At 48.5% G+C, this 27,288-nt stretch overlaps 2 protein-coding genes across 8 annotated transcripts in view; both read left to right on the top strand.

The window, feature by feature from the left end:
- Positions 1-4,598, top strand: part of MCF2L2 (MCF.2 cell line derived transforming sequence-like 2) — a 250,817-nt gene extending 246,219 nt beyond the window's left edge. For all 6 annotated transcript variants that reach the window (XM_074404603.1, XM_074404602.1, XM_074404600.1 and 3 more), the window contains one exon: positions 211-4,598. In XM_074404603.1, coding sequence (XP_074260704.1) covers positions 211-327 — 117 coding nt within the window. In that variant the 3' untranslated portion in view covers positions 328-4,598. The remainder of the gene's footprint in view (positions 1-210) is intronic.
- Positions 4,599-5,803: 1,205 nt separating this feature from the next.
- The window catches only part of LAMP3 (lysosomal associated membrane protein 3), a 36,424-nt gene continuing 14,939 nt past the window's right edge, over positions 5,804-27,288 (top strand). For both annotated transcript variants that reach the window (XM_039478999.2, XM_039478998.2), the window contains exons 1-4: positions 5,804-5,948; positions 16,280-16,971; positions 18,140-18,268; positions 24,974-25,031. In XM_039478999.2, coding sequence (XP_039334933.1) covers positions 5,900-5,948; positions 16,280-16,971; positions 18,140-18,268; positions 24,974-25,031 — 928 coding nt within the window. In that variant the 5' untranslated portion in view covers positions 5,804-5,899. The remainder of the gene's footprint in view (positions 5,949-16,279; positions 16,972-18,139; positions 18,269-24,973; positions 25,032-27,288) is intronic.

Below are 27,288 nucleotides of genomic sequence, written 5' to 3'. Positions count from 1 at the left end.
ACCCTCAAAGTGGCCCTGACCCTCCCGGCCCTGCCTCCTTGGCGGTGCGCTGTTGTGCGGCCATCAATGGGGCTCCTGCTGGGAACCCCGTGGTCCAGGTGGGAGGGCTGGGCTGGGCGCACCCTCCTGCCAGCGGGAGTCACCACCTTGCCCGGCCTGGCCACAGCCTCCAGCAATAACTCTGCGGGTGCACCCGCCCCTCCCTTCCAGCTCGCCGGCCTTTTCCAGTCGGACGACAGGCAAGAAACCTGTTCCTCCAAATCCGCTTTCCTGGAGAGGGGAGAAAGCACCCGGGGAGAAACGAGAGCGCGGTGCGGAGAAGCGTGAGTGTGAGCGAGGCCGGCCGAGCGCCTCCGCGGGCCACAGCGTCTCGGACTTTCTTCTGGGAATTGCAGGGCGGCCGGCGGCACCGAGGAGGAGAGCTCTGCGGCGTCCAGGGGCCGGCTGGCGCCTGCGACCTCCGCCCGGGAGAGGAATGCCCGGAGCCGCCTCCCGAGAGCCCGAGGGGTGCCCTGGCTGCGCACCCAGCTCCGCGCCCACCGCCCTTCCCAACCTCGCGCTCTGACACCGGGGCCGGGCAGTTCTTGGCTGTGGGGGCTTCTCTGCGCCCCACCTGGAGGATGTTTAGCAGCGTCCCCGGCCTCTATCCAGCAGGTGCCGGGAATGCGCCACCCCGTCCTCCACCGCACCCTCCCGCCCAAAATGTGACAATCAAAAATCCCTTCAGACGAGCCCCGTTTCTCTAGGGCAGGTGGGGCTCGGTTGAGAACCGTTTAGCCCGAGCCCTGGAGCAGCCGCAGCCGCTCAGTCCGGGCCCTCCCGGAATCCCCGCCGGTGCTCGTGGGCTGTTCGCGTTTGTTCCAAGACTGCTTCGTTGCAGAGAGAGTTGGTTCCACGTTACTTTCTGAGCTAATTATGTACCAATTTATTTGTTTCTAAATGAGTTTTGTTATTTTCTGTTGTATTTTGTTTTTGCTTTTCTTAGTTAATTTTCATTTACTTGTAGCTTTCTGGTTATTTAATTGTATAGTTTCCGTTACTGGTTTATAGTTACTTTATTTTCAAAGTTATTTAGTTTTTGAGTTGTTCATTTTCAGTTATTTGTGTGTAGTTATTTTGTTTTAGGAGTTACAGACGTTCAAATTAATTTGCTTGGAATTTATTTATATTTATCTTTACAATTATTATCCGAGTTATTTACCTTCATGGTTATTTCCCTTTAACTTATTGGAGTTTTTGAGGTATTTATTTTTACGGTAATTTATTTGACTATTATAAACTCACTGGACGTTTAAGAACTACTGTAGTTATTTATTTTCAGTAAACCGTTTTAATTAAGGGATTTCCCCTTAGTTACTTGGTTTAAAGTTGCTTATGTTTTACAGGTTTTTTTTTTCCAGTTATTTTAGATTCGAGTTATTTTTATTATTTTCTCAAGTTATTTGGTTTATAGTTATTTTAGCATTACTTCATATTTGAACATTATATTTTCTTAATTTTTAGAGTTTTTGAGATATTTAGTTTTTGAGTTATTTTCAGTTTATTCTCATTTATTTTCAATTTTTTATTTGCCATTTAAATATTTTTTCTGTTCTTTATTTTTATCTATTTTATTTTCAGATTTTTTTTTCTTTTTTTTTTTTTTTAGAGACAGAGTCTGGCTTTGTCACCCAGGCTAGAGTGCAGTGGCATGATCACAGCTCACTTCAGTCTCGACCTCCCAGGCTCAAGCAATCCTCCTGCTTCAGGAACAGAACACAAATTTCTAATCTCATGGCTGCTATTTCACAATGTCCTGGATGTTTGAGCCTAAACAAAAGGCTTTTCAACAAGAAAATATATTAAAACATCCAAATTGGAAAGTTAAAACTCTATTCTGGGCACAGTGGCTCATGCCTGTAATTCCAGCACTTTGGGAGGCCGAGGCGAGAGGCTTACCAGAGGTTGGAAGTTCGAGACCAGCCTGACCAATATGGAGAAACCCCATCTCTACTAAAAATACAAAATTAGCCAGGCATGGCTAATTACAGGCATGGTGGCACATGCCTGTAATCCCAGCTACTCAGGAGGCTGAGGCAGGAGAATTGCCTGAACCCACGAGGCAGAGGTTGCAGTGAGCTGAGATTGCACCGTTGCACTCCAGCCTGGGCAACAAGAGAAAAACTCCATCTCAAAAGAAAACTGTCTTTATTCATGGACGTGATAGACTATATAGAAAATCCAATGGAGTTTACTAAGAAAAATTACTAGAACTAAAAAGTGAGTTTAGCAAGATTGCAGGATATGAGATTAGCATACAAAAATAAATGGTATTTATACATGTACAGTCATGCACCACGTAACCATATTTCAGTCAATGACCATATGTGTAATGGTGGTCCGATATGATTATAATGGGACTGAAAATTTTCTATCAGCTACTGATGTTGTAGCTGTCATAATGTCGAGGTGGAGGGCATCACTCAGGAGCTTGTGGTGAGAAACTACGATTATAGTGCCAGTTGTATAAAAGTATAGCACATACAATTACGTATAATACATAATACTTGATCATGATAAACAACTACATTACTGGTGTATATATTTTCTATATTATGTTTTGTCATGACTTTGAGTGTATTCCTCCTACTTTTAAAAAAAATTAACTGTAAAACACTCTCAGGAAGGTCCTTCAGGAGATATTCTGGAAGAAGGCATTCTTATCACAGGAGATGACCACTCTGTGGGTATTATTGCCCCTGAAGACCTTCCAGTGGGACAAGATGTACAGGTGGAAGACAGAGAACTGATGATCCTGATGCCCTGTAGGAGGCTTAGACATATGTGTGTGTGTGTGTGTGTGTGTGTGTGTGTAACAGCAACAAAAAAAAGTTTTGAAAGTTTTAAAAAATTGTTAAAATAGAAAAAAACTTACAGAATATAGAGAAAGAAAATATTTTTATACAGCCATAAAATGTGTTTGTCTTTTAAGCTGTGTTGTTATAAAATTAGCTGAGCACAGTGGCTCATGCCTGTAATCCCAGTACTTTGGGAGGCTGCGGCAGGCGAATCACGAGGAAAGGAGATTGAGACCACCCTGACTAACACAGTAAAACCTTGTCTCTACCTAAAATACAAAAAATTAGCCAGGCATGGTGGCACACGCCTGTAATCCCAGCTACTCGGGAGGCTGAGGCAGGAGAATGGCTTGAACCTGGGAGGCAGAGGTCGCAGTGAGCCGAGATCACACCACTGCACTCCAGCCTGGACAAGAACAAAACTCTGTCTCAAAAGAAATTTTTAAAATAGCATCAAAAACGTGAAATACTTAGGGCAAAACTCAAAACAATAGTTAAGTAATCTGGAAAAAAATAAAGAAGACCTAAATAAAGGGAGAGATATACCATATTTATCACCAGAAGACTCAATATTGTTGCCATGTCAAATCTTCTTGAATTTACATACAGATCTAATGCAATCCTAATCAAAATCTCAGTTGGATTTTTGGTAGAAATTGGCAAAATGATTCTAAAATTAATAAGGAAATGCAGAGAACTTAGAATAGCCAAAACAATGCTGAAGAAGAACGAGATTGGAGGGCCAACCACCATGAAGTCATCTTCTTTGAATATCCCATTCCTCATCTAGGGTGGCTCTGAGCAACAAATAGCCCATCAATCACTCTCTCCATATTGTTGTATATTAATAAATGTCTCTCAACGAGGCAGTAAGCAACTTAAAAGCATATTATATTCTAGTCACAAACACCTTTTCAGAAGTAAGGCATAGTGCTTAAAATGACAGGATTCATGGCCCCATTTCTGTATTTATTATCTAACTGACTCTGGCAACTCCCTTCTCTGTGGTTAGTTTCTCCATCTGCGATCTGGGGCAGCGATAATAACAACAGTGTCCGCAGAGTGCCTATGGCGCTTAAACGAAATAAGAGTGCCTGGCACACACTATATATCTACTTAATGATTGTCTTTTGAATAAACTGACTCAAAGATCAGAAAGCAGGTAGTTACTGAAATTAGGTTGATTGGCCCAGGTTAACCTCACTTTTCACTATAAAGATTCCATTCTGAAACACTACAAGCTTTGGTTAAGTTTACTTGATTAGAGTGTTTGGAGCAACGTAGTAAGATAAAATAATTGTAGTCAAAGTGATTTTTTTTAGAAAATGATTTGAGACTAGACTGAAAGCCCTCAATCTAGCGTTAAGGAGCATCTCCTAATATACTGTCTAAATGTGTATTCCCCACTGGGACTCAAGCCCGGACAGATAGTCCAATAAGACATTAAAAGGTTGCCTGTCAACGATATTGAGGCTTGGGCCATGGCTCACGCCTGTAATCCCAGTGACTAACTCGGGAAGATCGGTTGAGGCCAGGAACTCAAGACCAGCCTGGGCAACACAGCAAGACGACCTCTCTACATAAAATAGCCGGGCATGGTGGCATGCACCTGTGGTCCCAGCTACTCCGGAGGCTGATGTGGGAGAATCGCTTGAGGCCAGGAGGTTGAAGTTGCAGGGAGCCAAGATCAAGCCACTGCACTCCAACCTGGGTGATGGAGTGAAACCCTGACTCAAAAAATAAATAAATAAATAAAATAAAGATATTGAGTGTTTCCTGTTTCCGGAATTTCTGGTTTGTAAAACCACCTGGGGCCGGGCACAGTGGCTCAGGCCTGTAATCCCAGCTCCTTGGGAGGCTGCAGCAGGCGGGTCACCTGAGGTCAGGAGTTCAAGACCAGCCTGGCCAACATGGTGAAACCCCATCTCTACTTAAAAAATAAAAATAAAAATAGCTGGGCGTGGTGGTGGCAGGTGCCTGTAGTCCCAGCCACTTGGGAGGCTGAGGCAGAAGAATTGCTTCAACGTGGGAGGTGGAGAGATGGCGCCATTGCACTCCAGCCTGGGAGACAGAGGGAGACCCTGTCTCAACAGACACACCCCTAGGAGTGGGTATTATTATGGCAGAAGAAACCAAGGCTCTGCGAGGTTCCCGACGGGGAGTCGGCGCGCGGTGGGGGCGGGGGCGGCTCTGGGCTGTGCTCCTGCGCTACCCGCAGCTCGCGGTCCCAGCGAGGCCTGGGCGTGGAGAGCGGCAGCCGCAGACCCCCGGGAAGACAGGGATTCGGGGTCCTCAGGGGTTTTTAGGCTCCTGCTCGCCTAGTGACCGAGGGGCTGGCCTTCTCCAGGCCAAGAAGTGTCTCCGGGTTCCCAGAAAGGTACCTGACCGGTTAGAAAAGAGGAGACTCAGCGGGGCGCAATGGCTCTTGCCTGTAATCTCAGCACTTCGGGAGGCCGCGGCGGGCGGATCACGAGGTCAGCAGTTCGAGACCAGCCTGACCAACTTGGAGAAACCCCGATTCTACTAAAAATACAAAATTAGCCGAGCGTGGTGGCGGGTGCCTGTAGTCCCAGCTGCTCAGGAGCCTGAGGCAGGAGAATCGCTTGAACCCGGGAGGCGGAGGTTGCAGTGAGCCGAGATCAAACCATTGCACTCCAGCCTGGGTGACAGAGCGAGACTCCATCACAACCCGAAAAAGGGGAAGGAAGGGGAGGGGGAAGAAGAGGAAGGGGAAGGGAAAGAAGGGGAAGGGGAGGCGGAAGGGGAAGAGGAAGCGGAAGGGGAAGCGAGACCGAGGGATGAGTGGAAGAGGCCGGCGCTGCCCGGGCCCCGCGCGTGAAGGAAACGGCCCCGAGGCCCCGCCGGTCCCGCCCCGAGAGGAAGGAGGCGCCTGCGCTCCCGCGGGGGCCGGCGGACTTTCCTCCCCGCCCAGCGCCCGGGGCGGGCTTTTCGGCTGCTCCTCTTAAGCGGGCGGCTTCGGGTCTCCGGGACAGGGGGGTGCGGAGCGCAGCCGCGTCGTCCTGGGCGTTCGGGGCTTGCCCGGACCCCGCCGCGCGCCCGCGATGTCCCGGCAGCTCCGCGCGGCGGCCGCGGTCCTGGCGTCCCTGGCGGGTGAGTGGCGCGGGGCTTCCCGCGGTGGCCCGGCCGGGTGGGTCTCCTTCATCTAACGCGCCCTGGAGCCCCCGGCGCTACCGGACGGCCCGCGGGTGGGGACACGGGGCGCGACTAAGGGCGTCCCGGCTGGACCCTGTTTTCCGTGAGTTACTCAGAGCAGGTGTCAACGCCAAAGACAGTGACATTGTCCCTGGCTCCCAACAGGGTTCTGGGCGCCTTCTCAGGGGTTGGATTTAAGAGACGGAGACCTGAGCCAGCGCTTAGGAATGGGGGTCTTGGCTTTGGTGCCCGGGAAAAGCGGTCCTGACATGCCTTCCTCTGCATCAGATGGGGTCTGTCAGATTGTGCCATTTCAGAAAGGTGTGGGACAGAGTCTCAAAGACTTTTTTTTAATTTTAATTTTATTTATTTTGTTACTATTATTATTATTTTGAGACAGAGTCTCACTCTGTTGCCCAGGCTGGAATGCAATGCTGTGGTCTCAGCTCACTGCAACCTCTGCCTCCTGGGTTTAAGCAGTTCTCCTGCCTCAGCCTCCCGAGCAGCTGTCGGGACCACAGGTGTGCACCACCACACCTGGCCCCTTTTTTTTTTTTTTTTTTTTTTTTTTTTTTGGAGCATTTTTTAGTAGAGTCAGGGTTTCACTGTGTTGGATAGGCTGGTCTCGAACCCTTGACCTCAGGTGATCCACCTGCTTCGGCCTCCCAAAGTGCTGGGATTACAGGCTTGTGCCATTTTGCCCAGGTTTTTGTTTTTTTGTTTTGTTTTGTTTTTTTGAGACGGAGTTTCGCTCTTGTTACCCAGGCTGGAGTGCAATGGCACGATCTCGGCTCACTGCAACCTCCGCCTCCTGCGTTCAGGCAATTCTCCTGCCTCAGCCTCCTGAGTAGCTGGGATTACAGGCACGCACCACCATGCCCAGCTAATTTTTTGTATTTTTAGTAGAGACGGAGTTTCACCATGTTGACCAGGATGGTCTCGATCTCTTGACCTCGTGATCCACCCGCCTTGGCCTCCCAAAGTGCTGGGATTACAGGCTTGAGCCACCGCACCCGGCTTTTTTTTTTTTTTTTTTTAATGATCATCGTACTTCCCATGCCAGATGCTGTCTGAGACGCTGAGTTTTCGATTATTTTACATTCCGACCCTCCGCTTTCACCAGAGCTTGTCCCCTTAGACGTTGAGTCCTCCTGGGTGCTGTGGTTCTGTTCCTGTGAGGAGGTTTACTAGTCATGAGAGAGCTGCCTCCATCCGCACCGCCCAGCTAACTGGCTCAAGCAGGGTGTGCGGTGGCCCTTGCTTGTAACATGAATGCCAGGGATGTTACGGAAGCGCTGGGAAGGGTCATGCCAGCTGTCCTCACTGAGGCAGTTCCCCCTGTGCCACACTTTCAGACTTACAGTTTCAGATTCTCTTAGGAAACAGAAGAGGAAGTCATCACTACGCTTCACAGGGCAAGCTATTAAACAAGCAGAAAATCTCAGCCTAGACACTGACCTGTCTATGAGCGCTGGTTGAATGGATGGATAGGTTCAGAAACAATTATATAGACAGGCCGGGTGTGGTGGCTCAGCCTGCAATCCCAGCACTTTGGGAAGCCAAGGCGGGTGGATCACTTGAGGTCAGGAGTTCAAGACCAGCCTCGCCAACATGGTGAAACCATGTCTCTACTAAAAATACAAAAATTAGTTGGGCATATAATTCCCAGCTACTTGGGAGGCTGAGGCAGGAGAATTGCTTGAACCCAGGAGGCGGAGGTTGCAGTGAGCCGAGATTGTGCCAGTGCACCCCAACCTGGGTGAGAGAGTGAGACTCTGTCTCAATAAATAAATAAATAAATAAAAACACAGTGAGTATTGACACATGCAAGGGCAAGTGGAGGGACAACGCCCACATTCTCCTTTCCTTTCTGAGCTACAAGTTCTCAGAGGTGAGCTGGGTGAAGGGTGCATGAGACGTTTCTTCCTCAGAGGTGTGCTAGGTCCCAAGGCAAGTCAGTGTTGCATGGCCATCGTGGGGTCTCACGGAACTGCATTCGAACCCTTGCCCTGACCCTTACTGGCAGGGAGGGCTTGTTCATATCACCCAGGCTTTCGGGTGCTCAGTTCTCTCCCTGAAAAATGGGGAGAATAATATCCTCTGCCAGGAGTATTCGGGAAACAAATGAGATGGCGCCTGGAAAACACCTCCTGCAGTGACTTTCTGAGTGATGTCACCCGCTTCTCCTGTGTGTCTCTCCAGTCCCTCCCCCCCGTTCACCTCTCAGCCTCCTGCCCGTGAGTGCCTTCTTCACTCAGTACAGGCTCACCAGCACACAGTCATAACAATGATGGCCATGGCTGACTGGCACTTCCTCGGTGCCAGGCTCTGTTCTAAGTGCTTTCATCCACAAAACAGCTTTGTAAGTTCTGCTAGTATCTCCATTTGACTTGTGAGGAAACAGAAGCACGAAGAGGTTAAATAACTTGCCCATGATCACATAGCTAGCTAGTGACAGAGTCAAGCTTCAAACCAGAGTCTGTGTCCACAGCAGCTAGCCTGTGTGCTTTATTCATACATCTACTTACCTATAACTTATTTAGTCTCATAAGAACCCTGAGAAGTAGATGCTATTCTTATCCCCATTTTACAGATGAGGGTACTGAGGCAGAGGCAGGTTAGGGAATTGCTCATGGTCTCCCAGTTAGTGAGTAGCATTTCTTGATCAGCATTCAAGACGTCTGGCTTTGGCTGGGTGCAGTGACTCAGGCCTGTAATCTCAGCACTTTGGGACCCTGAGGCGGAAGGTCGCTTGAGGCCGGGAGTTTGAGACCAACCTGGACAACATGGTAGACTGTGTCTCAAGCAAAACAAAACAAAAACCAAATCTGGCCTTGGGGTTCAGGCTCTATACTATTGCGCCACGGGGCCCTGCATGTGTAGGCTCCAGAAATACTTGTTAAATTGGAAATGAGCAAAAATCATCAGAAAGTTGTTTTGGGTTTTTTTGTTTTGTTTTTTGAGATGGAGTTTCGCTCTTGTTGCCCAGGCTGGAGCGCAGTGACGCGATCTTGGCTCACTGCAACCTTTGCCTCCCGGGCTCAAGCGATTCTCCTGCCTCAGCCTCTTGAGTAGCTGGGACTACAGATACCCACCACCAAGCCTGGCTAATTTTGTATTTTTAGTAGAGATGGGTTTTCTCCATGTTGGTCAGGCTGGTCTCGAACTCCCGACCTCAGGTGATCCACCCGCCTTGGCCTCCCAAAGTGCTGGGATTACAGGAATGAGCCACCATGCCCAGCCAAATCATCAGAAAGTTTTGCTAGGAGAGACAGAGCTTTTGGGTAAACTCTCTGAGTAATCTTTATCCAGTTAACTTGCTTCCCTGATCTCAAATTTTTCCCCCAGAAAATGAGTGGATTTAAGTTCATATCAGTTAAGTGTAGGTTCAGTTACATGTAAGAGACAAGCCCAGAATAACAGTAGATTAAACAAGATAGTTGCTTGTTATGCTCTCACATGAAAACATGTCCAGAGAAATTCAGGTCCGTTCCAGTGTGGGGGTGCTCCACTGGGACCCGCCTTCCTATATGTGAGTGTGGGTGTGCTCCACTGGGGACCCGCCATCCTATATGTGAGTGTGGGGGTGCTCCACTGGGGGCCCGTCATCCTATATGTGAGTGTGGGAGTGCTCCACTGGGGGCCCGTCATCCTATATGTGAGTGTGGGGGTGCTCCACTGGGGACCCAGCATCCTATATGTGAGTGTGGAGGTGCTCCACTGGGGGCCCGTCATCCTATATGTGAGTGTGGGGGTGCTCCACTGGGGACCCAGCATCCTATATGTGAGTGTGGAGGTGCTCCACTGGGGGCCCGTCATCCTATATGTGAGTGTGGGGGTGCTCCACTGGGGACCCAGCATCCTATATGTGAGTGTGGGGGTGCTCCACTGGGGGCCCGTCATCCTATATGTGAGTATTGGGGTGCTCCACTGGGGGCCCGTCATCCTATATGTGAGTGTGGGAGTGCTCCACTGGGGACCCAGCATCCTCTATGTGAGTGTAGGGGTGCTCCACTGGGACCCGCCGTCCTATATGTGAGTGTGGGGGTGCTCCACTGGGGACCTGCCATCCTATATGTGAATGTGGGGGTGCTCCACTGGGACCCACCATCCTATATGTGAGTGTGGGGGTGCTCCACTGGGACCCACCATCCTATATGTGAGTGTGGGGGTGCTCCACTGGGGACCCGCCATCCTCTATGTGAGTGTGGGGGTGCTCCACTGGGACCCGCCATCCTATATGTGAGTGTGGGGGTGCTCCACTGGGACCCATCATCCTCTATGTGAGTGTGGGGGTGCTCCACTGGGACCCACCATCCTGTATGTGAGTGTGGGGGTGCTCCACTGGGGACCCGCCATCCTGTATGTGACTTCTACCCTCAAGGTCTCCTCATGGTTCCACACGTCTGCTGAAGCTCCGGCCGTCACATACAAGTTGCAGACTGGCCAAAGGAGGAAAAACAGAAGGGCCATAGAAGGCAGGCACACAGGTGCTTGGGCCACCTTCACCCAACCTTCCCAGAGGGCCCACAGGAGCTTATCACTTCTCTTGCTTTTGCTAAAAGTCACATGCTCCCACCCAGCCAGAAAGGAAGCTTAGACCTAGAGCTCTCTATTCCAGGCAGCCAGCACTCAGCAGAAGCTTGAGGTTCTGTTAGAAAGAAGGGGAGGCTGAATTTGGGAAGAGTTGGCCGGCAGCCTGTCTCGGGGCTAGAACCCTTTCTGCTCTAGGGTCTCCTCGGCTCTCTGCTGCACCCTGCTGGGGCCGCTTCTGCTGCCCGCATAGGTGCCAGAAAAGGTGCTGGGGGCTAAACTGTGATGTCCTGAACCTGGATGTGGCCGTGGCGGTGGGGCTCCGCAGAGCTCTGCGGACAAGAGTAGAGTCTCCGAGGCCTGCCAGGCCTGCTCCCTGCTGACCTCCCCTCCTCGCCCCTCTTTCCCCATACGGTCCCTGTGTTCCCATGACGCTGACCCCCTTGCAGCTCTTCAGACATGCAAGTCTCCTGAATCCTCCGCACCTTTACCCACCCTCCTCCTCCTGTCTGGAAACCATCTCCTCTCTTGTCTGCCTGAAGAATTTACCCCTGTATTGGATTCCCACCCTATCCACACTCTCATAGTATCTGGGGGTTTGCTAGGGACACTTGTCAGTCGGGCACTGTGGTCCCTGCCTGTAATCCCAGGGATTACAGGGAGTCTGAGACAGGCGGATTGCTTCAGCCTAGGAGTTTGTCCGGCCTGGGCAACATGGTGAAACTACAAAAAAATGCAAAGATCAGCTTGGTGTGGTGGCACATGCCTGTAGTCCCAGCCACTAGGGAGGGTGAGGTGGGAGGATCACTTGAACCCAGGAAGCTGGGGCTGCCGTGGGCCCTGTGCATGCCACTGCATTCCAGCCTGGGTGACAGTGAGACCTTGTCTCACGGAGAAAAAAATAACAACAAAAACCACTTGTCACGCTTCTGTGTCGCCCTCACAGGGCCCCTGAGAACAAAGACCTCGCCCCAGTGCCTGGTGTGGGGTCTGCCTGAGAGGGGACTCCTACATACTGTTGAGTGGTGTGGCAACCAACCAAAGGCTGTGTGGGAAGGGACTGGCTGTCAGGAAAATACCTGGGAAAGATCCCTTGTGAGGTCACTGACCTTCCCAGGGGACTGGGCAATGACTCATCTCACACGCACTGGCTGGAGGGGAACCAAAACCTCCCAATACCCCTCCATGCAAATTTCCATCTAGTGGAGTCCAAGCAATGGGTCAGGGCCTGGGGTGCTGGTTTGCCGAGTGTCCTGAATTCTAGAGAAGAGAGGCTGGGGTGGGGTGGGGTGGGCAGATGAGTTTGTGAACACCAATGTACGTTCTGCAAATAGAGGGAGGGTCGAGACAGAGTCTGAGCTACACCTGCCTTTGCTTCTTCTTTTTTTTTTTTTTATACGGAGTTTCTCTCTGTCGCCAGGCTAGAATTCAGTGGTGCAATCTCAGCTCACTGCAACCTCCACCTCCTGGGTTCAAGTGATTCTCCTGCCTCAGCCTCCTAGGTAGCTGGGACTACAGGCACACACCACCATGTCTGGCTAATTATTGTATTTTTAGTAGAGACAGGGTTTCACCATGTTGGCCAGGATGGTCTCTATCTTTTGACCTCGTGATCCGCCCACCTCGGCCGGCCTCCCAAAGTGCAGGATTACAGGCCGCCCACCACCCCACCCTCTTTCTAGGCCTCAGACAGATGTGTGACCTTGATTAAACCTCTACAGGGCCAAACATCTCTTTTAAAAACTGTGACCCAATTTTGACAGAAATCAGTCACATGCGTGTGGTCATGTACATACATAAAGCAGCTCATCCGGACTTTCTGAGCTGCTTTGCAATGCAGAGCAGCCCTACCCCAGTCGAATCACCTGCCCATCTTTTATCCCCCACCCTCCTACAGGGAGAGGAGGAGAGGTGGGGAGGGCCAGTAGAGGGAAGGAGAGGGGTGAGAACTATACTCCTCTGACAGGTTCAGTCTGTAACATCTGTGAACTTGGCACTTGTGGTTGAGCCATCTGCCAGCCCAGCCTTCTGTCCACCACCCAGAGACATACCTACACCTGCACACCGTATCCAGACATCTCAACTGCCACCACCTCCAGCCACCCCACCAATGCTTCCTACATAGCAGGCACACCTTGATGCCTGGTTTAGGATGCTGGTCACTTGTGAACACCTAAGTGCTTCTTTTATTTATTTGAGTTCACTCATTACCACAAGAGAATAGTCCCAGTTGCATCTTGAGGAAGACTTTTTTTTTCTTTTTTTCTTTCTTCTTTTTTTTTTTTTTTTTTTTTAAGACAGGGTTTCACCATGTTGGTCAGGCTGGTCTTGAACTCCTGACCTCAGGTGATCCTCCTGCCTTGGCCTCCAAAGTGCTTGGATTACAGGCGTGAGCCACCACGCCCGGCCTGACTTTTTTTTTTCAAAGGGGGCACCACTCAGTTTAGGAAATTGTACTCAGTTGAGAAGATTATTGCTTATAAGTACCAGCCATACACAGTAGGATGTTAGCAGAGATATGATCACCTCCCTAAGAGAAAGACTGGCTAGTGATTTCTAGTCTCCTGGACTTCTCTGTAGCCATCTTTATTTTTCACCACGAGTTGGTCCTGGAAGACACATTTGAGAGTGAATTCTCATTCTCCATAGTAATAGTATGAACCTAAAGAGACTCTTGGTGTTTGACCCAAGAACCAGCAATGCAGGTTTTGCTCAAATGAATGGCTCAAATAAATCTTCAGCAACACTCAACCTCCATTATAATCTCAAAGTGAAAAATTTTTCTCCAAGCTCCGCGACATATGTATAAAGGTTCTACACGTAGGGATTTCACAAAAGTTTGCAAAGTAAACCTACGGCCCATCAAACCTCCAACTCTCAAGTATCATGCATTTAACTTGTCCAAAGGAATACTTTAGGTTCAAGAAAAGACTCTTAAATAATGATCTCAAATAACTTCATGTTACTAATAACAGTCGGTCTTTTTAAAAGGTTTTTAAGGCATCATGAACTGATGCTTTTGTCTTTCCTGTTTTGCAAACCAGCTGTACAGAAGTTAATTCACGGGTTTTACTCCTGGGCTTAAAGTTAGACCTCTTCTGGAAAAGAATCCCCATTTCAGCCCATGAACTTTTGAGATCCTCACCAAGGATCATCATTATTCGGTTTCTGTGAATTGGGGTCACCAGAGGGCACCCTCCTCCTCCCCTCCCCTCTGCTTCTGCATCTTCTCTCACCATTCTTCCCTGGGACGCTCCACCTCCACCACCCCTCGAATCCAAGGGCGAGCTCTGACACAGGCGCACAGGTGCCCGAGTCTCAGCCCCAGCTTCGACTAGTTGTGTCATGAAGGTCAAATGGCTGAAATCCTCCAAGCCCTAGTTTCCTCATTTGAAAGACGGATGGAGTGGTACCCACCAAAGGGTTTTTGGGAGAACTTGGTAAAAGGTGACCCTTGGCTTGAGACCTTCCATGTAGTAAGCGTCCAGTAACTTGGAATTTTTATTGTTATTAATGTGAGAAAAGTAACCACTTCGAAATGTATTCAATAGAGGAGGGAGAGAGAAAAGGCAGGTACAAATGATTTTGACTGGGGATGAACTTCGGGACTTTGTAAATACTAGCATGGCGTGATCTCCTTTCCCTTACTGTGTTTTCCCAAGTCCCAGCCCAGCATAGGACAGCTCCAGCTCTGCTGAGTGTCCTGGGTAAACACAGAAAAACCACAAAACAGAAGGAACACAGCCATCTCTCAGTGTGCCTGACCATAGACTCCTAAAGACATCATCTGTTTTCATTGTTGTTCTTGTTTTGAGATGGAGTTTTGCTCTTGTTGGTCAGGCTGGAATACAACAGCACGATCTCAGCTCACTGCACCCTCTGCCTCCCGGGTTCAAGCCATTCTCCTTCCTCAGCCTCCCAAGTGGCTGGAATTATAGGTGCACACCACTAAGCCTAGCTAATTTTTGTATTTTTAGTACAGGTGGGGTTTCACCATGTCAGCCAGGCTGGTCTTGAACTCCTGACCTCAGATGATCGGCCCCTTGGCCTCCCAGAGTGCTGGGGTTACAGATGTGAGCCACCGTGCCCGGCCCATCATCTGTGTTTTGTTCACTTTTCTGGATCCATATGTGCCTGGAAGGAGGCAAGGACAGATCTATTCTAGTTGGAAAAGAACCAGCGGCCTTCTGCCCTTATGGACAGGCTCTGCAGGGGATCCGTGACCACAGTAAACGTTGTCTGAGTGCTTAATGGTCCATGAAGAGTTTTACTTAAATCAACTCATTTGAGCCTTACAATAATCCCAAAAGGCCTACAATTAACACAGTCATTTATTTGCTCGACCCATATTTACTGACCTCTGTCGCTGCAAGGCTCTGGTGGTGAAAACAGCACACACAGTTCTCACCTTCAGGGTACTCTGAAGCTACAAGGAAAGATCCACGACTGACAAATAAACCAAGAAGCAAACATTTCATCAGGGGAAATATTCGGCTGGTACATACCGGCCAGGCTGATTGTGAAATGTTTGAATGCCATCCCATGTCTAATTACACGTTATAATTAACGCGGCTGCAGTGGAGAATCGTGGATGTGACGACCTATTTTTTATGAGGAGGACAAGATGCCCTGAGGAGCCGACATGGAAGCCAGAACACTAAGGGCAGCTTTCTGAAATAACAGAGCAGCCGTGCCTTTGCTTTCTTGGTTGAGACAGACTGGGCCACTCCAAAAGTTAAGTAAGAAAATGACAAGAATTGGTCTATATTGAGAAAACAACAGGTGACAAGATTTTTTTAAAAAATGAAAAGGACTATATTGTGAAGAGATGAGTCTCCTGTCACTGGGAACATTTAAGGCTCCGCTGGATGAACACATGGCACAGATCCGTAGGGATAATTCAGACATCAGATTAGGGTTCGGGGCGGGTGCGGTGGCTCACTCCTGTAATCCCAGCACTTTGGGCGGCCAAGGCAGGCGGATCACAAGATCAGGAGTTCGAGACCAGCCCGGACAACATGGTGAAACCCGTCTCTACTAAAAATACAAAAATTAGCTGGGCATGTTGGCTCACATCTGTCATCTCAGCTACTCACGAGGCTGAGGCAGGAGAATCGCTTGACCCTGGGAGGCAGAGATTGCAGTGAGCCGAGATTGTACCACTGCACTCCAGCCTGGGTGACAAAGCGAGACTCTGTCTCAAAAACATAAAAATAAAAAGATTAGGGTTTGGACTAGAGGAGTTTTAAGACCCTTTTCAAACATGGGATTCTATGATTCTATGAAAACTGTATAACTCTGTAAAGCTTTTTGCCATGATTCATGCTGCCCAGCTCTATTAGGTCACACAGCAGCTGTTTATCCAGGAACACTATTTTATGTCAACTCTCTGGACTCACATTTGAAGGAGGAGGATGAAGAAGTGTTGACACTTAGGTATCTAGCTGAGCACGATTGCTTTGGTGTGTGTATTCGTAGCACACCCCACACAGGCAAAGGGGCTGGGTGTGGAGGAATGTCTGTGGGATGGTCATCACCCTGTAGAAGACGTGGGTACAACCAGAACGTGACCGCTGCGGCCCAGGGGTAGACTCTGGTGACGTTTGCTTCATTGTCGTACCCTCGTAACTTCGCCCAACTATGAAAATATGCATGTTAGGGGTTTTTTTTATGAACAAATATTAAGATGGGGATGGGAGAGGGACCTTGTAAGCAACTGGTTAGTGTTTTTAATACTTCTGTCTCCTGATTTTCAGTAATTTTGCAGGATGGCAGTCAAATGAGAGCAAAGGCGTTTCCGGAAGCCAGAGATTATTCTCAGCCCACTACAGCAGCAACAGGACAGGACACAGCAAAACCTGTCCCGCAGCCAGCTAACCAAGCACCTCCCCAAACTTCAGCAGCAAGACTGGTGGACGGTCACATCACCTCTCAAACAGCGTCCACAATGAAAACCCCAACAACCACCGAAACCACCAGCCCAATTTTCCATACCCTGGTCACAACCCAGGACACACCCAACAACTCACACACGGCTGCTCCAGTTACTGAAGCGACGGGCGGCCCCAGCTCAGCCCCTCGTTCACAGCCAGCCGCCACCATCACCCCACCGGCTCATACAACCGGAACCAGTTCATCAACTGTCAGCCACACAACTAGGAACGCCACCCAACCCAGTAACCAGACCATCCTTCCAGCAACGTTACCCACGACACCACGCAAAAGCACAGGCGGCCAGAAGCCCGTTCAACCCACCCATGCCCCAGGCACAACTGCGGCCACACAGAATACCACCGGGACAGCCCCGCCTGTCTCCACCGTTCCTGCACCCACCCTCGCCCCTCAGCCGACGTCTGCCAAGACTGGAACTTACCAGGTTCTGAATGGAAGCAGACTCTGTATAAAAGCAGAAATGGGGATACAGCTGATCGTTCAAGACAAGGAGTCGGTAAGTGGGGGCCACAGGGCTGCAACAACACCTCCAGAAGTCTGAGTGGAGTTTGCCTTGCTAGGAGTGAGCGTTCCCCGCATCCGTGTCTTTAAATGAAGCAAATCACTGTGAGCTCATTAAAAGGTGCTCCATTAAAAGGTGATTCTGTTTTAGGATGTACATGGAGATAGAAACTAATTTTCTATGTTCTGTTTTCTGGTTGGAGAGAGGAAGGCAAACAAGTAAATATTCACACCCCTCACTTTTAGCCAACATGGGCAGAGTGTCCTGGACGGTTCAGCGTTGATCTGAGCCCCTCCTTACCCCTCCAGGATTTATAAGCCTCATATCCTTTCCTGTGAAATGAGAGCTTTAAGTCAGATGGTCCCTATGGCTCCATTATTATATGACATTAATACGGAAATCCGCATTAACAAGAAGATGGAGACGGAGAGGGGTTGTGATTACTCAATGTACTGAAGGAATCACTAAAACAACATTTTCTTTGTCTGCAAACTTTAATGGTTTCAAAGGAAACTTCCACATCCAGGTTGTCATTTGATACAAAGGTACCTTACAGAGCAAAGCCTTCCCTATAGTATCATTTAACATGTTTGACTTAACATAAATTCCATGCCGTTTCTCAGGAATATACCTGTCATCAATTATTTACAAAGGAACTCCTCTTTGTGGGAGAATTCCTCTTTTTTTTTGAGACGGAGTCTTGCTCTGTCACCCAGGCTGGAATGCAGTGAGTGGCGTGATCTCAGCTCACTGCAACCTCTGCCTCCTGGGTCCAAGCAATTCTCCTGCCTCAGCCTCCCTAGTAGCTGGGATTACAGGTGCCTGCCACTATCCCCAGCTAATTTTTTGTATTTTTAGTAGAGAGGGGGTTTCACCATCTTGGCCAGGCTGGTCTCGAACTCCTGACCTCAGGTGATCCACCCACCTCAACCTCCCAAAGTGCTGGGATTACAGGCATGAGCCACCATGCCCGGTGAGAACTCTTTAAGAAAGCTTTCCAACAGAGCAGTTTGGAAGTGAGAGGTGTTGTCTGGGGACTCTGCAGTTCTCCAGTGAATACTCAGCTGTAAGTTCCAGACTCATGTACTAGCCTGTGCTTCCGGTTCTCTAGCTAGAGTTTTCTTCTGCCTCTCACTTAGCTGATCTGTCTTACTTGGTTTAGGTTTTTTCGCCTCGGAGATACTTCAACATCGACCCCAACGCGACCCAAGCCTCTGGGAACTGTGGCACCCGAAAATCCAACCTTCTGTTGAATTTTCAGGGAGGATTTGTGAACTTCACATTTACCAAGGTGAGGCCTGAGCTCCTTTGCACAAACTGCATCTAGCATAGCTTTCCCTCTCCCTCATCCTGGGGTCCAGGAGTGCAAGCTCACACTTCAGTTTGAGAGCTTTGTTGATAAGAGTGAGGCTCTTGGGGATGGAGAGGAGGAAGTATCAACATCTGATATTTGCCTTCGTCCCCCTTCAGCTCCTTCCGTGCAGCCCAAGAAGGGTTTCAGGGCCTCTTAGGGGAGACTTGGCCTCTGGGGAACTTAAGTACCCAAGCCCTTTGCAAACCAGCCAAAGGAGGAAGTGGTGCAGATGAATAAACCTGCAGAAATTCCCAGAGGACACCAGAGGAACAGGGTTATTCAAAAGCCAAAATCAAATGTCAGAACAGGTTCTTTCCAACCACAGCTGGCAGAATTCAGGCACTGAGTTTCCCAGATCGTACCCGGGAAGGGGCAGTGAAGCAAGGTGGACAGAGACTGAGGTCAGAGAGTCTCACCGCGGATTTGGCTCTATCGCTTGCTCTCCTTGGGATATTGCGTAGGCAACTTCACCTGTCTGGGCTTTATTTTAGCATTTGAAAACTGGCGGAAAGGACTTCAAGTTCACCTCTGTAAAGAGCATGCCCCAGACATGGGAAGTGATGGATACTCAAGAGGCTCAGCTGCAGTTGCTGTGATTGAAACGGGCAAATGTCTTGCAGACCAGAGGGGGCTGGGCTGGTCATCCCACTCCCCAGGGAGAGACTTGCCTCTGCTCACCCCAGAGTGTCCTTCAAATAGCCCCAGGAGGAGCTGGGAGGAGGCGCTGAGAGGCCCCTTGCAGCTGGGATTAGCTGCAGGATCTCGGGGGAGCTGCGGCTCGTTTCCCAGTCTGTGAGATGGAAATAATTACACCTACTTAGTAGGGCCTTTGGGAGGATGAGAACGGGGTATGTAAACTGTCTAGCATAGCATATAACAACGATTGTTGAAGGGTGGTGGTTCTGATTGTTGTCATTATTAACTTGGTCTCAAAGGCTTTATTCTCCTGGTGCATACCAAGGTAGAATTTGCATTTGAGAAATCAGTGGTTTCCTTTTGGGACCGAGTGAGAAGGGCGCGATCCTTCATACGTAACCCCTCAGACCAACGGGGGAAGACAGTCGGGGTGGAATGACTGCTCTGTCTCTGGGAAATTGAAGTTAAACTATAGAGATGACAAGAATTTCTTTTTTTTTTTTTTTTTTTTTGAGATGGCATTTTGCTCTTGTCACCCAGGTTGGAGTGTAGTGGCACGATCTCGGCTCACTGCAACCTCTGCCTCCTGGGTTCAAGCGATTCTCCTGCCTCAGCTTCCCAAGTAGCTGGGATTACAAGCAAGTGCCACCACACCCAGCTAATTTTAGTATTCCTTAGTTGAGACAGGGTTTCACCATGTTGGCCAGGCTGGTCTTGAATTCATGACCTCAAGTGATCTGCCTACCTCAGCCCTCCAAAGTGCTGAGATCACAGGCATGAGCCACCGGCCCCGGCCCAATTTGTAGTTTTTTTAATTGAAATACTACCAATGACAACAACACAAAATCAGTCCCTTGTCCTTGTTGTTCAATCAAGACAAATTATCCCGAGCTCCCGAGCATTTGCTTTGTGACCATGGACAGGCTGCTCGTGATCTCTGAGCCTCAGTCCCTCTTCTGTGAGATAGGGCCAGTGAGTACTTACTTTGCTGAGCTGTCATAAGAGTGTGCTAAGCTGAAGTATGTAAAGGTATTCAGTGTGGTATTTGGCCCCTAGTGGGGTCAGGAGAGGGGGATTTCCTTTCTTTTTTCCTCAGTTTCTTTTTCTTTTTTTTTTTTTTTTTTGAGTTGGAGTCTCCCTCTGTAGCCCAGGCTGCAGTGCAGTGGCGAGATCTCAGCTCACTGCAACCTCCACCTGCCTGGTCCCAGTTCAAGCAATTCTTCTACCTCAGCCTCCCAAGTAGCTGGGATTACAGGCACAAGCCACCATGCCCAGCTAATTTTTGTATTTTTAGTAGAGATGGGGTTTCACCATGTTGGCCAGTCTGGTCTTGAACTCCTGACCTCATGATCCACCTGCCTCAGCCTCCCAAAGTGCTGGGATTACAGGTGTGAGCCACTGCGCCCGGCCTCAGTTTCATTTTTTAGAGAACTGAAAACATTTCCCTGTCAGTGTCTCCTTTGGTGAGGGGGACATGCTGAAAGCTGTTGGGACCCTTCAAGTTCAAGATAACATTCATCTCTCCCCCGACCTCCCTGGGACATCCGTCCTGGTGGGATAGTTGCTTTTAACACATCCTTCCGTAAGTGTGGCCTGTGCTCAGCACCAGCCGTTTCTCCTCCAACCCTTTGGGTGACAGCTGTAGGTCTCCAGGCCTGGCTCGAGACATAGGGAAATCAACCATCACGAGAGGTAAGGTGCCAGGGTCGGGCAGGGCACTGGCCAGCTGAGGTCTTGGAATCAATGCTGCACACCCACCTGGTGTTTTCCCAGAGGTTTTTTTTTTTTTTTTTTTTTTTTTGAGCCAGGCCCTCCCTCTATTATCCAGGCTGAAGTGTGGTGGCAGGATCATAGCTCACTGCAGGCTTGACTTCCTGGACTCAAGTGATCCTCCCACAGTAGATGGGACTACAGGTACATGCCCTCATGCCCAGCTAATTTTTGTATTTTTTGTAGAGATGGGTTTTCTGTTGCTCAGACTGGTCTCCAGAGCCTTTGACGGGCATTTGGAACCCTCGTGGGCTATGGGCTGGGTTTCTGAGGACCGTGACCGGTGTTCAAGTGCTAATACCCTCAGAGCGCACCACTTAAAACTCCCCCAGTCATCTGTACTTCCCATGCCCTGTTTCCCCTGGTACTTTTCCCTCTGCCTGGAAGGCCCCTCCCACCCCTCAGCCCTGTTAGCATTCATCCTTCTCAAAATAACTCAAATATCATCACCCTGTAAATTCCCCCTTCCCCACTTCCACGTCAGGTAAGATGAGAGGCTTCCTCCTGTTACTTCCCTGGTGCCCGTTCTTCATTGTTCCTCAACATTCATCAAAGCGCTTGCCACACATTTTGCCATCCCCAAGGCAAAGTCTATGGCCCATTCACATTGTTCTCTGGTAGCCACCCTGACTCTATATATAGTATATCTTTAGCAAACGTCTGATAAACAAATGAATCCATGAAAGAGAAAATCTACATTTTGCAGAGAACTCTGGGTCAGAGTGCCAAAAAGTAGATCACAGGTTCCCTTTGCTGTGTCCAGAACGAAGCTTTCTTGATTTAGTACAATGTTGAGCAAAAACGGCCTGATGGATGCTGAAGACAAAATTCACATCCTGAACATCTGGGACTCTGAAACTTCCATGGTGTGTTTTGCAGAAGTGGACGGGGGGACCTTAGGATCCCACGTCATTGGCATGCTGGCGTCCAATGGGCAGGATGGCTGGTATGAAGGCAGACATGGTGGTGGACCCTCAGTTTTGCTAAGGAGGATGTTAAGGTTCCTCGACGGATTAACAAAGGACCACAGAGCCCAAAATATTTACAGAAAAAGTTCACCAAAGACGATTCTATTTCCTTTAAGACCATCCTGTAACACGTCAACTCCATGGAGCAGAGTGGCACAATTGTCTAAGCCTCATGCTAGGGTATACGTAGTTACGTCAAACTTGGAATTTTTTTTTTTTCTGGGAAAGAAACATTTAATAGGGACTTAGGAACAGAAGCCATGTCTGTCTTGAATGGTGCTGAGACAAGACCGTATACCCTATGCCATGAATACCAGATGGAAAGGGTGATTCAGAAAGGATGTGTAGGGCAACTGAAGTATGATAATGTCAGGTCAAACTTGGAATCTTAAGAAAGCTAAATATCCCCCTGCCTTTTTGATTACATGAATCCACCTAACAGATACTTTTCCTTTACCCTGAAGATAGACATCATGGCTGGACGTAGCTGCTCATACCTCAAGCCTTATTCCTTGTAATCCCAATACTTGGAGAGGCCAAGCAGGGAGGATCTCTTGAGGCCAGGAGTTCAATACTAGCCTGGGCATCATAGTGAGACTCCATCTATATAAAAAACTTTTTAAAAAAATTAGCTGGCTGTCTATGCTTATAGTCCCAGCTACTTGGGAGGCTCAGGCAGGAGGATCACGTGAGCCCGGCAGGTTGAGGCTGCAGTGAGCAAAGATCTTGCCACTGCCCACCAACCTGAGTGACAGGGAGACTCCGACTCAAAAAAGAAAAAAGCTAGACATCAGCTTAGTTCTAGTCAACATTTGACTCAGCCAAAATGGAAAGAAATCTGAGTACAGGTTCCAGACTCTGTCCTGAGTGTCCGTAAGACAAACCAGCCGTGACTGTGTGCGCTCTGCTTGTGGAAGGCCTCACTGATTAGCCCCAGAAAGCAGAGATTGTTGTGGGACAGCAGTGGCCCTGCCTGTCAGGGACTGCTCACGGGTGCTCGGCCTGTGCGTTCGGAAGGGTTCATGCTGGTTTTCATGCTTTGCTGTTGCCAGATGAGCTTCTTGATTTTGAACAAGTGGCCCACGCTTTCATTCTGTTCTAAGCCCCAGAAATTCATTCTGTAGCCGGTCCTGCTTCCCATCAATGGCTACAGGCTTCAGCTGCATTTCAGGGAATGTGAGAGGAAATTCTCATATAACGAATTTTTGTTCTATACCCACGCGTCCCGTGGAGGAAAATGTAGGGCAGGCCCTTGCTTTGTTTCACCTACAGACTATGAGCATCTGAGGTAGATGCTTTAACTCTTGAGTCTCTTTGTTCTCAGCTGTAAAATGGTCCGATAATACTGAATCTGTCTCAGGGGGTTGTTGTAAGGATCACATGAGCCAATGTCAGTGAAAGCATGCATGTGGTGAATTGTGAAACCCTCACAGAAATGCCAATCATGTTTTTCCTTCGGTGGGACAGGTCAGGGAGATACCAAAGGGAAGGGAAGATTCCAAGAGGCCTCTGAGGAGTCAGCTGCCCCCATCACTGTTCCGGTGCTCCTCAAATCAGTCTCACAGTGTAGCCTGAGCCATTTCCAAAAACAAAGCTGTGTTTATGTCCCGGCCCTGCTTAAAACCCTTCAGTGGGTCCTCCTTGCCCTTACGGATGCGGAGGGGTTCTTGTAACCCTGACTGTGGACCTGAAGTATAAGTGTCTCTTCTATTAAGAGAGGCTCCAAATAAAAAAAAAATTGCCCTTAATAAATGGTATGTAAAAGCAACACAAAGATGATATCTAAAAAAGAGGTTTCTCCCTAAAGTAAATGGAGTTCCAAGGGCATCGTTCAACTTGCCTTAAAGACCCAAGAGACTGAGCACCTTGAAGGAGGCAAGCAGGTCCTCTTCCCGGACCTACAGCGATGCCTGGCATGGGGTGGGTATGAAGGAGCTGTTAAAGGCTGGACTCAGAGGCAGGCAGAGCTGGAGGTCCTATCTTAGAGCTGTGACCTGGAGCAAGTCACCCAGCCTCATTTTCTCTCATGGTGATGGTGAGATTTAAATAAGGCAAGTGCATGGACATGCCTGAGACAGTGCCCAACACAGGGTAAGAAGCTGGCGTGTGACAGGTGCTGTTCAAGGAACTGTAGGATCTAGAGCTCAGTGCATCAGTATCAGTGACCTTACTACAACAGTTTGTATTTATGGAACGCTTTGGCTGTGTAATGAATCAACATTTTATCCACTAATCATACACAAATGAACGCTAATGTGGTCAAGATTAGTGTTGTTAAGTTTCTCTAATGACTATATTTGAAACTTCTAGAAGTAACTCAGTTTCAGGTTCTGATTTGGGTTGCTCGGTCATTTTTGTACTTCCTATTCGTAGATACTTTTCCAATGAATGTTTAAAACACTGTGGATCACCTCAATTAAAAAATAGAAACTCTCTTTTCAGCTTACCCTGCTATACCCCAAATCAGTTCCCTTGAAGGTTTCATTCCCTTTGGTTTTGTAGGGCTGTTTTGTAGTTTGGTTTGGTTTTTATGGGAAGGTAACTCCTAGATGAAATGTGGGAGTGCTGCTTTGTGTTTAACATGCAACCACTTGGGGTTCTCTTCTACAGAAAACCCAGGCTTCTCAGAGTAAGGCATTTCTTCCCAGAATCCTCTTCAGTGGCCCCATTCAGCCATTTCGAAAATACAGACCCATGGATCTGTGTGAAGCCACTGACACCCTACATAGGAACAAGCACACACCATTTTGTATACATTATTTTTCCCAGGGGGGTTATGGACCCTGTGAGGTCCACCCATGGTATTCTTAAGGATGAGCCTTCTAAGCCAGATGGCCTTAAAAATGAAAGGATGAGTGGCCTCAGGATAAGAATTCCTACCCTTAGGTAGTAATTACTAGTAAAAGCTTAATAGAGGCTCCTCCTGCTCCTCCATCTTCCCGATGGACTTGCATTTTAACAGGGAGAAGTTTGGCCCAGCTGAAGGGACTCAAATTGTACTGGTGGAATTTGAGTATCAGGCCCGAGCAACCAGTATGCAGTAGGGGAATTGGGGGCCAGGGGAAAACTGTTAGTTATTATTTATTTATTTTGTGGTATGTTTACTTTTTTGGAATTTTCATAATTTTCAATTATGACCCAGTACCAAGTACCTCCCAAGCCCTTATATCTAGATTTAATAGCTGGAATCCTGAACAAAGTTTGTAAACCAAGATTGTAAACATACGAATAGAGATTACCCAAAGGTTAACCCCCTGCTGTTTTACAGGATGAAAAATCCTATTATATCAGTGAAGTGGGAGCCTATCTGACTGTCTCAGATCCAGGTCAGTATGTACAGAATGCCCACTCTACCAGCAATGATGCTGTTTCTGCCTAGCTCACTGTTCATCCCCTTGAATCTGCTCATGTTTGATGCTGCTTTTTTTTTTTTTTTTTAAGACAGAGTCTTGCTCTGTCTCCCAGGCTGTAGTGCAGTGGCGTGATCTCAGCTCACAGCAACCTCTGCCTCCCAGGTTCAAGTGATTCTTCTGCCTTAGCCTCCCAGGTAGCTGGGATTACAGGCGTGTGCCATCACACCCAGCTAATTTTTGTATTTTGTATTTTTGTATTTTCAGTCGAGACCAGTTGGCGAGACTGGTCTCGAACTCCTGACCTCAGGCGATCCAACCACCTCAGCCTCCCACAGTGCTGGAATAACAGGCATGAGCCATGAGCCCAGCCAATGCTGCTTTGAAGGAACAGACTGAGAGAGCAGCCAGCAGTGTGACATTGAGGGACTTTACTATGCCTCTGTGTGCTGTGGTTCCCCATCTGCTCACAAAGGAGGCTGGACTAGATTACGTCAGCGATCATGACTGGCAACAACAATAAAGAGTTTAGTGGTTTTTTGACAGAGTTGCTGCTGATAGTGCTGTTCATTCCATACTCTGGGAATCTACATTCAGTCTACTAAAATGTAGTTAGTGCCTGCTAGGTGCCAAGCCCTGTGTTAGGCACTGGGGACCCATAATTTTTCAAACTAATAGTTCTTACCCTCATAGAGCTTACATTCTAGAAGAGGGAGAGGACAACACCACATTAAATGATGACACAGTACCTCCCCACCTTATTCCCCATCTCGCACACGTTAAATCATCATACAGTACCCCACACATTTTATTCCCGATCTCGCACACACGTTAAATGATGACACAGTACCCTACACACCTTATTCCCGATCTCGCACTTGTTAAATCACAATACAGTACCCCCCCACCTTATTCACGGTTTCACACACACTAAATGATAATACAGTACCCCTCACCTTATTCACAGTTTCACTTTTCATGATTGGTGCAAAAACAGGTGAGTAAGTACAATTAGAGTTTCTGAGAGAGAGATCATATGCACATCACTTTTGTTATACAGTAGTGTTATAATTTTTTTGTTTTATCATTATTTTTAATATCTTACTATGAGCAATTTATACATTAAACTTCTTCACAGGTATATACATATATGCAGGAAAAAACATAGTATATATAGAGTTCAGTGGCTTTAGGCATACACTGGGGGTCTTGGGATGTATCCCTCAAGGGTAAGGGGGAACTCCTGTGCTCTAGTGATAAGTTGTTTTTTTTCTCCGAGACAGAGTCTTTCTCTGTCACCGAGGCTGGAGTGCAGTGACTTGGTCTCGGCTCACTGCAACCTCTGCCTCCCAGGTTCAAGCGATTCTCCTGCCTCAGCCTCCCAAGTAGCTGGGATTATAGGCACCTGTTACCATGCCCAGCTAATTTTTGTATTTTTAGTAGAACGTGGTTTCACCATGTTTGCCAGGCTGGTCTCGAACCCCTGACCTCAGGTGATCCACCCACCTCAGCCTCCCAAAGTGCTAGGATTACAGGTGTGAGCCACCACGCCCGACCAAGTAGTGATAAGTTCCGAACAAACACAAGCAGTGGGAGTGGAGAGGAATCGAAAGCTATTTTAGGTGGGGAAGCCATCAGGGGAGAAAGGCCCTCTCTGAAGAGGTGAAGTTTGAGCAGAGAAATTCGGCTCTTTGGGGATATCTGGGCCTGGGGAAGCTCTTTCCAGATGGCAGGAAGGACAGATACACAGGCCCTAAGGGGTGGCTGGCCGTATTTTCCGGGACCTGCAGGGTGCCAGTGTGCCCGGACAGAGAACAGTGGCAGATGAGGTTGAGGAACAACCAGCCAGCCCAGAGCATGCAGGGCCAGTGGGCAAGGCACGGTCAGGACTTTGGGCTTTATTTTAAGTGTGAAAGGATGCTATGGGGGTCTAGGGGAGAGAGAAAAATGATACATCAGATCCACATCTATAAAGGCTCACTTTGGTTGCTGTATGGAGAATGACTGACTCGCAGTGGGGTAAATTCAGAGAGCTCCTACGGTGTTCACTTCCAGAGAAGCCAAGCTCCCGCCCACACCGGATATCTCTCAGAGGCCTCAAATGTTTCTCTGGAAAGTTAAATCACCTTGATCTGTTTGTATCCCTCAGTGCCAGGTACTGTAGTCGGAGTTTTCATGTCGGTTTTCTCCTTTTCAAAGCTCTGTCCTATGACTGGCTTAAACATTATTTTAC

This window comes from Saimiri boliviensis, chromosome 8 (assembly GCF_048565385.1).
Source record: "Saimiri boliviensis isolate mSaiBol1 chromosome 8, mSaiBol1.pri, whole genome shotgun sequence".
In the NCBI taxonomy this organism is placed as follows: Eukaryota; Metazoa; Chordata; class Mammalia; order Primates; family Cebidae; genus Saimiri; species Saimiri boliviensis.
This window is presented reverse-complemented; position numbering and strand designations above follow the sequence as displayed.